Genomic DNA, 15,814 nt, shown 5'->3' with positions numbered 1-15,814 from the left:
TTTTTAATCATTTTCAGCAAACATTGTAAAAACAATATATCAATGTAGAACTGTGAAAAAATAACACTTAAGCAGATTAAAGCTGGAATCTGGAATGTATACATAATCCTATCCTGAATCTTTTACAAATTGTACCCCTAGTTCAATCTGTAACTTATTTCAACGAATACATTTTTATTTTGACCAATTAATGCAATATAACTAGCACTTCTGCTGCTGTTATAGGTGGTCTCCCTACAATTCCATTGAGAAATGTAGACCCTGGTGTCAGGTAGGACTGGTTGACTAGTCTGATATTTAAGTGCTTTATCTCTCCAGGCGAGCAGTAACTGGTTGGTTTCACCCACGGGAAACGCTGGTTCGAATCCCATGTAGTACAAAACACTTAACACCTTTGGCTATCATTATTTAAACAATAATAGATCTATTGCTTCATTACGCTTAACATTTCACAGTGTTTTGATGTAAGTCTTTATATGTGTAGTAATTAGCCTATGCAGTCAGATCTTTACTTTGGAGGTAATAACCATTTCAACTACAACTAGGTCTACCACACTGTACATTGGTAGACATCACATAGCAGTCTGGTAATTTGAGTAGTTTGGTTCTTCATCACTTCCTAAGAGCAGCGGTTTTCTCTCTGGCAAAGTGAAGAAGGTTTTCCAGCTCTTCATGTTAGGCCAAGATGTAGATGTGGACCCCTGGTACTGTCTGGCTATCCGAACCGTCATAGCTATAGCTGTTGCAATGATGCCTCCCGAGACCCCAGCAAGCAGCAGCCACGGCCAAACATCCTCAAGCTGCTCCAAGTAGGGGCCCATGGATTCTAGGAGCCTTTGATCTAGAGAGAAAAATAGGAGAGAGGAAATAGAAGCCACAGATTATTACCTCATGGGGATCATACAAATTTAATCTTTTCACATTTTAGGAGTGAGAAGGGGAGGTATCAAAAATAGGCTTGATTTTGCTGCAACATGCATTGACATATATGCAAAGGACCATACTTTTGATGTTTGTCCCTAGTTTTTATATTTTCGAATAAAAATGTCGAATCTTTCAGGAAGCCATCGACTTCCATTCATTTCAGTACAGCCTGAAATCAACATTGAAACCAACATTGAAACTTGCTTGCGATATGTAGCCTGGTGGAGATAATTATTTCTAAATGGCAATCAAAGGTAGCTAGAGGCTTAGATTAATGATGGATTTCCAAGTAGATAAAACAGCATTTTGCTTAAATTAGTACTTCTTCAAAATCAGAAAATGAGTGAAAGGCAATTAAAGATCACAGGCAAGGGGAGCTAAGAGAAACATCTCACGTTTTCCCTTCACTCACGATCCTGTCTTTCATGGCCTCTTTCTTTCTATCTCTCTTTCTCTCTCTCTCTGACTTTACTCTCTCTCTCTCTCTCTCTCTCTCTCTCTCTCTCTCTCTCTCTCTCTCTGACTTTACTGTACACAGTAACATCTTTAAACACATAAACCCCAGTGGGGTTTATGTGGTTAAATGACAAGTTTGAAATTATTTGAACATTATCACTTATAATGACACACATTTCCAAAAGACCAACACTATTTTACTGTGTACTTATAAAAGAGAAATGTTGTATGACTCACTAGCATCTAGTAGATGGGAGTATTCATATCCCAGTTCCTTGCTGGAGATGAAGAACTCTCTGTTCCTGAAGAGAGGCAGGAAGGGAACCATGTGATACTCGCTGTTGTGCCCTATGGGGGCATTGGATTCTGGGTACTGGGAAGGAGATGGACGGTGCCTCCTCAACCACTGCTCATAGATGCTTTAATAGGAGAGAAAAGGGGGTTTCTTTTTTTCAGTAATATACAGTATGTATGTATTGTGCGTAGTGTGTACACTTATAAGTAGCAAGTGTTCATAATATAGGTGTACTTGTATGTGTATTATTACCTGTCTACAAAGGCATGGTGAAGGAGGAATATGGGGTCATTTGCAGAGCCCTGTACGGAGGACATGGAGCCATTCATAAACACATGGAGAGCAGCATGCATTCCCATACGAGGAAAACTCCCCAATCCAGTCTGGGGGTCCCCTTTACCTGCAATAAAGACATTAATTTAATGAGCAATGGTGTTAACAAGGGGGCACGGTGGTGCACACGGTAGCGTTGTCTGTTGCCTCACAGCTAGAAGGTCCAGGACTCCTGGGTTTGATTCCCGCTGGGGAAGCTGTGGGCATGTTCTCTCCTCCGCATCATCAGTGAACCATACCCTAAGTGGGGTTGGCAAATGGGCCTTTCTGTGTGGAGTTAGCATGTTCTCCCCGTGTCTCCTAGGGTAGGTAGTAGGTACCCTCACAAAAAACATGCAGTAATCCTGGTCTCTATACTGCCTCCCCCTGGCCAGCCGGGGCGCTTGATGGAGGGGAAAGGAACTGGTTCGAATAATGTGTTCCTTCCGCGCGTTACGTCCAGCTGGGGAATCTCTCCCCTGTCAGGTGAAAAGAAGTGGCTTGGACTATTCATGCATAGAAGGAAGCAGGAGGTCAGTTCGTTGCTCTCCCCAGGTTGGCAGAGGGAGTGTAGCGCCTAGGATTACATTAGATAATTGGTACTGGGTAAAAAATGGGTTACAAAATCGTGGGCTAAACAACCTCTGCCTTATCTTCGGATCAAGAAATGGCAGATGAAGGAAAGAGCACAATCTGGCTCTAGATGGAACAGTCAGCACTCTGGACTATGTCAACAATATCACACACACACACACACACACACACACACACACACACACACACCCTGCATTCATCTTTTCTTTTTCTTCTTTTCTCTCCAATTCAGCCGTTATGCAAATTAATTCTTACACAGACGCATGCACACACACACACACACACCCTTCATTCATTTTTTTTATTTTTTCCCTGACAGCGCAATTTCATTATTATTATTATTATTATTATTTTCCACCATTTTAGGCAACGGTTTCTGTTGTGTGGGAGTGGGACATAAGACCAGAGCTCGATCAGAGAGAGAGCTGGTTATAGATTTCACCCATGCTATAACCCAGCCAATGCTGGATACCGAAACCTGAGCTGATCAGCCCAATAATCCCAGCAACACCAGGTAAGCTGGCTCTACCTTAGGCCTTTTCACATCATGAGAGTACAAAACCATGGCCTTTGTTTATTTCATTCTCAGAATTCAGACTTTATTCTAAGAGTACTTTGATCTCAGAATTCTGGGGTCAAATAAATATTTCAAATGTGCCCATCATCTTCCATGCTGTGTAGTGTAATGTACATTTTATCCTCTCCTCCGTTTGTTAACAGACCTTCCAGAGTGTTCCGGAAGCTCATGTTGGCAGTGCGATCCATGGGTCCTGTGTCATAGTCAGGTAAACTGAGAGTAAACTCCACTTCTGCTGAGGTTGGTAAGCGCTCCACTACGTTGCGGTTGTGGTTCCCAGGGTTCCGGCGCAGTGGGCCTTCTCCCGTAGCATCACACAGAACTCCTCTGTCATTGTAATCTGCTGCTCGGGAACACAGTACCTGTTCATAAACACATTCATACACACATGTACAAATTCACTTCATAATAATATAAACTAAAGTCACCACAAAAAAAAACTTCCACACTGCCCCCCCTCCCCAAAATAACTACAACAACAACAGTAATTATCAAATATGTGAGAAACTAACTAAGCTACTCAATTGGGCTTGCAAAGCTGGTGTCATACTGGGATGCCCCTCCCCCGGCATCCATTTTGAGAGGGTCGGGGGATATATACTAGCTATAGTAGCAGGGCTTGACATTAAAGGGATATTTCACTTTCAAAAAAACTTTTGGTAATTTTATCGTCTAATCAGGCTTTTATGAACACCCTGAACAGTTTTTAATTTGCTTGATTCAATATTTAGATATTTGATGTAAATGTTACCAGGCCCTCCAGGCCCAGGGCCTCTACCCACACACACCCATTGTAACTTTAAACTTCTTTTTAACCATGATAGATTCATTAAAAACACCCATTATTTTTTCTGGTGATTCCTACTACCCTCCTAATATGTGAGCAGGCCGTGTTTTTTCGATAACTTTGTTCATCTATTTTTGATAATTATTTATAAGTATTTAATTTTTTCCATTTCCCCCAAATAATTATTAAAAATAAATGAAAAAAAGTATCGAAAAAACACGGCCTGCTCACGTATTAGGAGTGTAGTATATGAGTCACCAGAGTTTTTTAAATTAATCTATCATGGTTAAAATGGAGTTAGAAGTTACAATGGGTGTGTATGTGGAGAAAAGCCCATAAGGTGTTTCCCTGTTGAAAGTGGAATATCCCTTTAACTTTTTGAGGCGCAGTGTCATCTGGACAGTCTTTTTATAATTTTTTTCCTCTTTTTTTGGACAAATAAATAAGACCCCCTTGGCCCCCTCCACTCCACAGTCCATAGTCTGCATACAGCACAAAGCTGCTATAGGAGCATCACAGAAAAAGTTAAACCAAAAGCCACAGCTATAGTAGCAGGGCTTGACATTAACTTTTTGAGGCGGAGTATCCTCTGGACAAGTACATTTCCCTTTCACTTGTCCAGGCACAAAAGTCACTTTGTTAATTTCCCATTTCACAGTTTTTATTTTATTTTATTACTATACAGCACAAAGCTGCTATGAGCGCCACAGAAAAAGTGAAACCAAAAGCCACACATACATTTAAAAATGTTCCTTAGAGCTAGTATGCTGCATGCATGCATTGAGGCTCAACTTTATTTTTTATTCGATTTTTTTGTGCTGCAGAAAGGCTCATAGACATTAGGCTTGTCTTGTTGTCTGGGACAACTATAAATCCTTATGAACAAGTTAATCAAAATGTACTTGACCCTGGGTTAAAAATGGGTTACAAAATCATGGGATAAAGATTTAAGGAAAATTATTAAAAAATACTTGCAGACTATGGACTGTGGAGTGGAGGGGGCCAAGGAGGTCTTATTTATTTGTCAAAAAAAAAAAAATAAATAAAAAAGACTGAAATGGCAAATTGACCAGTTACTTTTGTGCCTGGACAAGTGAATGGGAAATGTACTTGTACAGATGAAACTGTGCCTCAAAAAGTTAATGTCAAGCCCTGCTACTATAGCTAGTATATATCCCCCTACCCTCTCAAAATGGCTGCCGGGGGAGGGGCATCCCAGTATGACACCAGCTTTGCAAGCCCAATTGCAACAATAAATTGTTTGCTTCAATTGAGGAGCTCATAGCCCATTGTTTTATACAATAACAATTTCAATTAATTTCAAAGGAGCGTTATTGGCATGAGAAAAACATACGTCGACATTGCCAAAGCAAGTGTCAAAATATAAGAACTATTTTATAATACATTTACATAACAGGCTATAACAAAATTAGGCTCATATAATAACATTGAGATATTGCTTTGAATGTAAAGCTAATTATCCAAAAATAAAAGTAGGCACCTATAGAGATGGAAGCATCTTGTCTACAAATTTAGTCTACACAATAAAGCCACATTTCTGGCCAAAAAGGCATGGCTGAAGCAATGCTTATTATGCCTACCCTTTTACAAAAACAGATTTGAGATGGAAATTTCAAAAATGAAGAGAAAAAAACTAAAACAAGAACAAGAAAAACAAACAAAGAAAAATACCTTGCATGTTGATACCTCGATATCGATATATTTTCGATATATTGCCCAACCTTAGTGTGTGTGTGTATGTGTGCGCCGTGCGCGTGTGTGCGTGTGTGTGTGCGCGTGTGTGTGTGCGCGCGTGTGCGCGAGTGTGTGTGCGTGTGTGTGTGTGTGTGTGTGTGTGTGTGTGTGCGTGCATGTGTGTGTGCGCGCACGGGCGCTCATATTTTACCCTCCATGACGAGAAAATAGACGCTGGGCTGAGGAAGCTGGGGTCACGCGGGCTCCGGCCACCCATCAACTCGTCTGTGCACACGTCACAGGTGCTCGCATCTCTCCAGTCCCAGTATGGGATGGTAAAGCTCATGTCTCCGCTGATCTTCCGGATGTCGTGTTCCCACTGGAGCAGATACACGCGGTGCCACGGGAGGAAGGCCGGCGCCCAGTGGGCAAAGTCCACATCAGTCCACACATTTCCCGGCCCCAATTGTGCATTCCTGGACACATAATAATGCATCCACACAAACACGTCATACACGGACAATTCGGCGAACATGGGGTTAGAACCGTTCGCCATCTCTCGATAGGTCCCCGTGGCTACGACGTAGTCGGGGCTGATGGTCTGCTTGGCCAAGTTCAGGTAGGATATCAATCTGAGCCTCTCGGCTCTCGAGAGATGAAATATATTCCTCCGGACAGACTCTCTTCTCTCATTGCAGTTGATGCCAAAATAGCCAAACTTACAGTCTGCGCAGTTAAAGCCCATGAAGTTTCCAGCACACCGGCAGGTCCGGTTGTAGAAGACCAAAGGCCACTTCTCCCGGTCATCCAGTCCGATGAAGGGATACTGCTGCCCGTCGGGGCGGTCAGGCACTTCGACATCCTGACAAAAACCCCGTCCAGAGCTGGCTCCACAGGCCGTGCCGTCCCCCTCCCAAGGCGGACAGCATTCCTTTGATATCAAAGCTTCACGAGTGGCGCAAAGACGGGGAAATTGTTGATAGGAGGGAGCAAAACACACAAGGAAGATGGTGATAATCGGCAGCAACATTGCTTCACATCACAACAAACTTATTTAATCCAGAAATCCATCTAGAGAAGAGATGCAGCTGAACAAGAATGTGAAAAAAATGACTATAGGCCTAAACACATGAGATGTTGAGCTACATTCTTCTTAGCCCCCCTCCCTCCTCTCTGTGTACGACCAGTCACATGCCATTCAACCCCAGGGTGAGGATTAGCCTATTGCATGGAGGAGTGGTTTTAGAAATCTACAGTAATGACACTATAAGCTACAGCACACTGTTCCAACATTGAAACAGATACACTTGTTATATCTGCCAGGCCGAATGCCGGGGATTGAGATTATGTTTTACCCCTGTCTTATGTGTCTGTGCATCTGTGTGTGTTCAGAAATTCCAGGACTGATCAGTGGCAATTTTCTTGCCTGTATAGGCCAAGGCAGTCACTCCACAGATATGTGTTACTTAAACAATGCCTGCAATGACACATTCTGCCTCTAACACAGCCCTGGCGGAGATATGTGCCCTGCGGTGCAGCCCTTTCTCGTTCAAAATTAGATTCAGATTTACGTATATTTTCTTTATTTTCAAGCAGTAGTTGCTTCATGTTAATTCATGCATTTTCCCCACTTTGTAACTTGTTTAATACGTTATTAAATGGATTCAACAAGTAACTGCATTCTCTGAATTTCAGTTATTGTGTGACTGTGACGTAAAGGGTCGTCCTATTCTTTCTGATAAGTATTTAACAGGCGCATAACACATGATTTCCCCCCTGGCTCATTTAGACAACTGATCCTCAGTTCATAAAGCAAACTGTTATCTTTTGCATTTTGAGAGGACATTCATATGCAGTATAAGAACGTAGAAACTACAGGTCAAAGTAAGGTCATTATAACCAGAAGACATAACAAAAGTAGTCTATGTACTGTAAGACAGTATGTTGGGCTTTATTTTCTTTCTAGGAACTACAGTCAGACTGCAGCTTAGCCTGGGGCAGAGTAGATCATGGGAGAGCCTAACCTTCCATTATCAACGATGATGAAGGAATGCCATGCTGAAAAATATTTCTAATATATTTAATATATTTCAATATATTTATTATAATAGGTATTTTATTTCTTATGTATACAAAATCAAAACATATTTTATAAGATACTTGGGGAATGAATGTTCCATTTTCAAAAACTTTTTGTGTAATAATATTGTAATGACTATTGTAATGATATTGTAATGACTGGTGAGTTTCTACTTCAAAGAAAATACCGTATGACAATGACTTTCAATAGATATACACTTTACACTACAGTACTGTATGTCTCCAACCAACTCACTCCACACATGGACCCCTGAAGGGAGGGGGCCAGGGGGTGTACTGTATTTGCCCCATACAGTAGCAAACAGTAACTTATTTAAACAATAAAGCAATTCATAAAGCGTGTTTGCCCCGAGACATACTGGGACGTCCCTCACCTGACCAGTGAGCTACGCTGCCCCTGCCTCACGAGTCTTGCTGTCCTCCGCTGACCCAATGCTCCTAAAACAAAGACCCGGAGGTGCTCCTCCTCAGCTCTAACTGTATTTTCAGGAAAGAGCTACGGACTCCACTTAACCTTGTGTTTCGGCCACCAGTACCCACCACCTAACCGGAATTAAGGGGCAAGTCTGGTCTGGATTACTTCTGGCAGCTGTCAAAGAGACACATTAATTGATTTTGAAAGAGCTTGCCAAGGCTGAAGCTTGCCAGAAATGGGCCTATAGTATGATTCCCCTAGTGTGGGAAAGGACTTTGCGCCAGAGGACCAAGTGTGTGGGTTTCAACCCCTCCCAGATTGGGAGGTGTTTGGGAAACTGCTGCCACCTTACCGGCCTCTCGTTGGCACAGAAGAGAAGCAGGTGGAGGAGGGGAGACCCTCCACACCGGACATCTCTCACCATGAGATTCACTTTGTCATCACTTGCACTCCGGTCCACTATGACCACACAGAACCTGTCCTGGGGTGGGGTAGGTGAAGGCCGAGGCTCCAGGGTCCACAGGGTGCATTTGAACAGCTCTATCAGCCTGTCACTCTGGGGATGTGGGGTGGTGGTGGTCGACTTCTTCAGTCTGAGCTGCTTACTGTACAGACCTCCATGTTGTGTCTCACAGTTGTGTCTCGCCTCATTGCGCACCATTGTCTGTCGAGCAGGCTGTAGAGAGAACATCGAGATCGGTCCACTGAGAATAGCATGACATGCTCTCTTTATCCAACGAAAACACTGCAAACCCTTAGATGCACCAATGTGACATTTCAGGCCGATACCGATAATCAATGTCAACATTGCTGTCATGGTCGATAACTGATATTTACCGATGTCGAATATATGTATAAAAACAAGTTCAAATGTTGTCCTTTCTGAATTTGAAAAAGCAATGCCTCTTTATTGCAAAACTATTTGCACCGTTATTGAAATGTTGGCCCATATCCCAGCATGAAGAGCTTGAATGTAATACAGTATGCTTGTTCCAACTTGTTGACCTTTTTGAAAGCTTCCCCAGAAAACACAAAAAGCCTTTTCAGCTTCACATTCAAATATAATTATTATAAAATAAAACAATGGCTAAAACCGATATTGCATCTTAAGGCCAACATCAAGCTGATACCGATATGACGACAGATTAATTGTCAATCCATAAACCATTCTGCTTACCAGGCTCGACCCAGCTCAGCAGCACACCACTTTCCTGCCCTTTGTGCATGCTGTGTGGGTCAATATGGGCTCAGGGGCTATGGGGCAGTGCTCTCACTTGTGTTGTTGCCCTGGATAATTTGATAGTAGTGGTACCTGCTATCCCTAACCCTAATCCTAACCTCACACTAACATGATGGTCGGAATTATGAGACCCCCTTACCCTGTAATGTGGCTTGTTGGGTTTGACCATAGGGTTTGACCCATTCTGCTTTGACTCACTCTTGATTTGTAGGCACTGTAGGTAGGAATTGTTTGGTTTAATGCAGATTGGTCATCAAGTTCTCAATGTGATTAATAGTAGGCCTAGTACCTTGCTAAATTAGCAAAGCTAAACAAAGTATTAGTCTACTGTAAGTACATTCAACACACACTAGAGGGTGCTATGTGACTGATCATTCTGTCTGGAACTGGATATAAATGCCACAAAATATCACAGCAAGTGCACACACACACACACACACACACACACACACACACACACACACACACACACACACACACACACACACACACACACACACACACAAACAAGCACGCACGCACGCACGCACGCACACACACATGCACGCACACCCACACATTCTCACACACACACACACACACACACACACAGACCAGTTCTGATTTCTGAAAGTGAAGGTCAAGGAAATATTCTCTGACTGCTCAAAATCGCAGTCAATTCAAAATAGATTCAATACCAGCCCCCAATATGGGGCAAATAAATGGTTACTTTAATCAAAAGAAGCCTACCATGACTGAAAGCGTATAGACTTGCTAAATATATCCCATCCTGTTGCCATGGTGAAATAATATCCAATCTCCCATTGCAAGTGTGTTAAGGATCCATTAACAACCTTGCACAAAGAAGAATATAGGCCTATATGATTATTTTTTTGTTCATACGTTTAATTTGTCTTTGCACCCCACTCAATGTCATATAGCATTTAATAGTTATCATAACTGCCCATATGTTGATCACTCAAAATACCTTTGATATCTAGCACATTTCTTCTAAATAATTATGTTCAGTTTTGAATAGGCAATTGACAATATTATATCTTGAACAACCATGTAGGCAAATGATAATTATTTCTTTCAACTCGCCTGTTTCTTGTTTTATCGAAGCTCAACTCACTTTTGCCCTCGTTTTGGAGGAGGGAGGGGCGGGGCGTTCAGAGCAGACTTCAGTGCCAAACACAGACTTGCATTTTCTGTACAGTATTTTCTGTTGCTGTAGCGCAGACGTGATGGAGATGGAACCTTAAAACCTGCACGCCTTTGATATTGCTGCTACACTTTCTGCCATCTAAATGGTTTAAAAACGACCTGAATTTGCAACGCAAAGCGACCTGAATTTGCAACGCAACTTAAAGAGAGGTTGGTTCAAGCTACTGTGTTTTTAATCAGTTTCCGAATACAATAATCGATAGGCTGGCAATGCTGCATGTGTACAGAGCTGCAGTTTATAGAAACTGGGTGTTGCGTTTTCTATTTTTATTGGACTGGACAAGAGTTCACTTTGTCTTTGACAGGTCTATCGGCGTGGTGTTCTGTTTGCAAACAGTTCAGCACCGTGGACAACGACAAGCAGCCGGCTTTTTTGTACTCTACTATGCGTGGGGTCGTCAGATAAACAGAGAACTACTATGGCGTTGCTTCTACTTCTTTATAATAATTTAGTAGTAGCAGCAGTTAGTTTTAGTATAGTATAGCAGTAGGCTAGTCTATTTCTGTGTACTGTAGACACCAGTAAGACTCCCTATCCCTAATCGGGAGATAAGCGACCGTCAGGTCGCAGTGTGATTTTAGGGCAAAATAGGAGCAGTGTCCAAAAATGTGTTTGAAAAAAACAGCCAGATGGTGGCGCTATGTGGGACAGATCCATGTTGATGAGATGAGTGTAGACATACTGTGTACCGATTTGTGTGATTTTAGGGCAAAATCTGTAGGAGTAGTGTCCAAAAATGTGTTTTAAAAAACCGGCCATGAAGATGGCGCTAAATGGGACAGATCCTTGTTGATGACATGAGTGTAGACATGCTGTAGGCCTATACTGATTTGCATGATTTTAGAGCAACATTTGTAGGAGCAGTGTCCAAAAATGTGTTTTGCAAGAATCGGCCTCATGGTGGCGCTAGAAGAGGGCCATGTGAGAATTGATGGGTGAGGGGAGGTTGTGATGGGAGGTTGTGGTTTGGCAGGCAAGGAGTGTGTGTGCAAAATTTGGCATGGATCGGGGCAACGGTTGCGGAGATATGAGCAGGGCAAAAGTGTGACGTGTGACAGACAGACTGACTGACTGACTGACTGGCAGACAGCTGGTCGAGGTTTTCATAGTAAATGCGACCTGACGGTCGCAACAATATCTGACTGTTTGAATATATGGTATAATGTCACTTCACTTCTGTAAATGATATAATGATCTGATCTGATTGAAAATATTCTACTTGTAGAAAATAAATAAAATCTATATTTCCTTGTCTGCTGTACCTTTGTAGCCTACAAACACATACATAAATGCTTGTCATGATACACCTGCCCTATTTTGTGTAATTTTTACCGGCATGGCTGAAATGCTAAATCTTACTGCAAATATCTTATTTTACAATGGAATATTCTTCTCATGCTCTCCCATATTCTACCTACTTATACAGTAGGCCATCAAATGATTCTTCATGTCAAATGGCAATTCCACAACATGTTTTCTAGTCCAAATAGTATACTAGCTAAGCTTCAAAAAAGTCGACAGCAGTCTTCTAAAACATTTTTGAACGTACAACTTTGTGCTCCCCAGGATAAACCTTTGCTCTGACAGTGACACCACCACCATGCCAAACAGAGAGCAGACATCTAAGCTGCAGCCCTGAGACGAGAGAGAGAGAGAGAGAGCGCATGGGAGCAGCCATGAGGTGGAATGGGAGGATGATGAGAGGAGGAGGAGGAGGAGGAGGAGGACTGTGTGTGAGACTGTTGGCAGTGTGTCTGCTGCTGTTAGGAGCTGACCTCACCGGGCTCAACGCAGCCCAGACTAATGACAGAAGGGTATTGCATGTCCCAGGTGACATCATCATTGGGGCATTGTTCTCTGTCCACCACCAGCCTCCGGCTGACAAGGTACTCTGTGAGTGTGTGCGTGTGCGCGCGTGTGTGAGAGAGAGAGAGCGCGAGAACGGGAGAGACAGAAGGCAGAGAAGACGCGCAAGGGAGTCTGTGTGTGAGTGAGAGAAAGTGCCATCAGGGCCCTATCTTCCGCTGGGTGTAGCACAACTGTCATTGCTATTATCCCAACCCGCGCAAATTTGTAATTTTTACAGCCACTGCCCACGTGGTCTAAATCAGTGGTTCTCAAACTTTGAAATTTGAACGTCTCCCCTTAACTTTGACAGTGTACAAATGGAACCAAATGGACCCTTTAGGACTTGTAAAGGTCAATTAAGACCCCCATGAAGGAACCTAGAGAGTCCCTGAAATCCACTTTGAGAACCACTGGTCTAAAATTCTAAATGATCTGGCACCTATTTAGCACCCATCGACATGATGGTCTTAAAAGGAGGCGTGGTCTTCTAGAGCAAACAGAATTTGCGCTTTGCGCCTAGACCAGCTTTTTGTTGGTGCAGTGATGGTGTAGACATTTCCTTACTATTTAGACATAGCTCATTATTGGGATTAAAGGTAAACAACATGCCGGCAGTTTGGAACATTAGAAGGGGGGTCAAAATGGCAGTAAATGTTAAGATGCACCTGTAGATGATTTAAAAATATGTGCACTCTGATTACAATAACAAATCCATCATATTTCAACACTCATATCATCATGGTAACTGACATAATTATCTGAGTGACTTGGCATTAAGGTTCCGAAAAATAAATAATGATCTGGGCCAGATTATCAATATGTTGCATTGGGTAAGTGCCTGTTTTCTTAGCACAAAGACGAGTGGTGAGGAGAGAGGGGGCGAGAGAAAAAGGAAGATAAAAATAGATGCATTTCTTTCAATTAGCAGCAGCCTACACTTTATTACAGAACATCTTCAATCTCCTCCTGTAAGAATGTTGTGAAACCATTGCCTCCTGGCTTTCTTTATGTCTCTGCTCAAATGGTTTGCAGATACAGTAGATAGATAGATAGATAGATAGATAGATAGATAGATAGATAGATAGATAGATAGATAGATAGATAGATAGATACCGGTAGATAGATAGATAGATAGAACACCCAATAGAATATACAAACCATAAAACACCAAAACTATAATGTAGACAATTACGAACAGTAGGACAAGCGACTTAAAGGAATGGGAGAAGCCACTCTGATTGGTAATGTAATGCCCAAAACACACTAAATCGCCGTGGACAATGTGTGCCCTGCTGCATTTTAGACCGTACGCGATCATCTAAATAGGGCCCACAGTATGTATGTGTGTTTGTTTTTTGGAGCTGTGTGAAGCACAGGCTCCCTATACGTGGCCGTGTGGGTCTGTCTGTGTGTGTGTGTGTGTGTATGTAGCCTGAACTTCCTAAACTTCGGCACGCCACTAGTCCCACAGTTTTGCCACCACACACTCGCGCCATATGTCAAATCGACCGGCTTACTCGGGAATCGTGGGCTATTACTTTTCTAAGAGAAAGGTTCTATAGTTTAATTGAAATTAATTTATTAGTGAATTAATTTTCCCCATTGACTTATAATGGGAATTGCAAAAACTCACATTCAATTATTTGTCTCTCGCAAACCATAGGGGCTAGAGTTTCAAGACTTGGAGAGGAGGTTCATAATGATTTCAAGGATTAAATAAAAAATAATTGTGTCATTTGGCCGCATGGTGGCGCCATAACACCCCACTTTACGTTTTGGCCTGTAACTCTTGAACCGTAGGTCGGAAAATTAAAAATATTTTTTCCCTGGATTCCTTGGGTCATGACGCATCTCCCCATATAGGCCACGCCCATTTGCGCCATGATAGATTTTCCGCCATCTTGAATTTTCTCCAAAACACACTTTTTGCTCCTTTTCCTACATATTTTCTTCAAATGTCACAAAAATCGGTACACATGATCCACACACACACACACACACACACACACACACACACACACACACACACACACACACACACACACAGCTCCACTTCACACGGGTGTGATTTTTTATCACATGAGGGAGACCATGACCAGGCACATCGTCGTGTGTGTGTGTGTGTGTGTGTGTGTGTGTGTGTGTGTGTGTGTGTGTGTGTGTGTGTGTGTGTGTGTGTGTGTGTGTGTGTGTGTGTGTGTGTGTGTGTGTGTGTGTCCACTACATTTATTTGAACACTTGCAGATATAATATTATAAAACATACATAAACCACTTTAGCCCTATTTTAGGAGGTTTTGTACCTGGATTTTATACGTATAGGCTATTTGAAAATAGCCGTTGTGAGCTTGTAGATCTGCTATTTTCAAATATTTTGTACTTTTACTCTTGGTACTTTTAGTACATTTTGATGCCAATACTTTCATACTTTTACTCAAGTACATTTTGAATTCTGGACTTTTACTTGTAATGGAGTATTTCTACATTGCAGTATTGATACTTTTACTCAAGTAAAACATTTGGGTACTTTATCCATCACTGTGTGTGTGCGCGCGTGCATGCGTGCGTGTGTAAGCAAGAGTTAGATAATATCCATGTTTGTGTGTGCTTGATGCTACAATCTTCTTGCGTGCTTTCATTTGCTCAGGTCCATGAGCGTAAGTGTGGCTCAGTGCGTGAGCAGTATGGCATCCAGAGGGTGGAGGCCATGCTGCACACTCTGGACCGAATAAACACTGACCCCAGCATCCTGCCCAACATCACCCTCGGCTGTGAGATCAGGTCAGCAACCACTCCAAATGATGCACAATGGGTTTACTGTACATATCGTCGCTGTCCGGCAGAAACCTCGTATCTCCAAGTTTCAAATTTGTATGTTTTTTCGCAAAGTAAAGCCCTGCTTCATCAGACAAGGCCGTCGCACAAAGGTAGTGAAAACAGCAGATCTACAAGCACACAAGCACACAACAAGCACACAACGCCTCGCGGTGCGAGGCGTTGTGTGCTTGTAGATCGGCTGTTTTCACTAGTTTAAATCATTTTTAAAATGATAAGTGCAAAACGAAGAGTTTTGGACAATGTTTCCACCCGACATCGACGATATGTGTACAGTATACTCTGCTGTTCATACAGTATATATGAAACAATATGAGACATGGATTATGGTCACTCATTCACTCACATTTGTAGTTTTATACACTGATTGAAAGTGAGGATTCTCTCATTTACTAATACTGTAGTTTCACATTACGGTGACTGTCACTGAACCTCACAGTTTTTAGTCAAGTGATCTCCGCTAGCTTGTATTAACAAGGTAACAAAATGTTTTATTTTATTTTATCGGAATTTAGCGATAAGAGAAACAG

At 42.2% G+C, this 15,814-nt stretch overlaps 2 protein-coding genes across 2 annotated transcripts in view; one reads left to right on the top strand and one right to left on the bottom strand.

Moving 5' to 3' along the window:
• Nucleotides 1–572: 572 nt before the first annotated feature.
• Nucleotides 573–6,670, bottom strand: LOC308304662 (tyrosinase-like; the record flags this gene model as incomplete). Its single annotated transcript, XM_080749286.1, has 5 exons — nt 573–841; nt 1,618–1,799; nt 1,928–2,075; nt 3,304–3,520; nt 5,852–6,670. The coding sequence occupies 5 exons, from the start codon at nt 6,668–6,670 to the stop codon at nt 573–575; spliced, it is 1,635 nt and encodes a 544-aa protein (XP_080605412.1).
• Nucleotides 6,671–12,278: 5,608 nt separating this feature from the next.
• The window catches only part of LOC308304661 (metabotropic glutamate receptor 5-like), a gene marked incomplete at both ends in the record, with an annotated part of 49,569 nt that continues 46,033 nt past the window's right edge, over nt 12,279–15,814 (top strand). Inside the window, 2 exons of the mRNA XM_080749285.1 lie at nt 12,279–12,488; nt 15,097–15,230. Of these exons, the coding sequence (XP_080605411.1) occupies nt 12,279–12,488; nt 15,097–15,230 (344 nt within the window). The remainder of the gene's footprint in view (nt 12,489–15,096; nt 15,231–15,814) is intronic.

Source organism: Nannobrachium achirus (assembly GCF_963921795.1).
Source record: "Nannobrachium achirus genome assembly, chromosome: 19".
Lineage (NCBI taxonomy): Eukaryota > Metazoa > Chordata > Actinopteri > Myctophiformes > Myctophidae > Nannobrachium > Nannobrachium achirus.
This window is presented reverse-complemented; position numbering and strand designations above follow the sequence as displayed.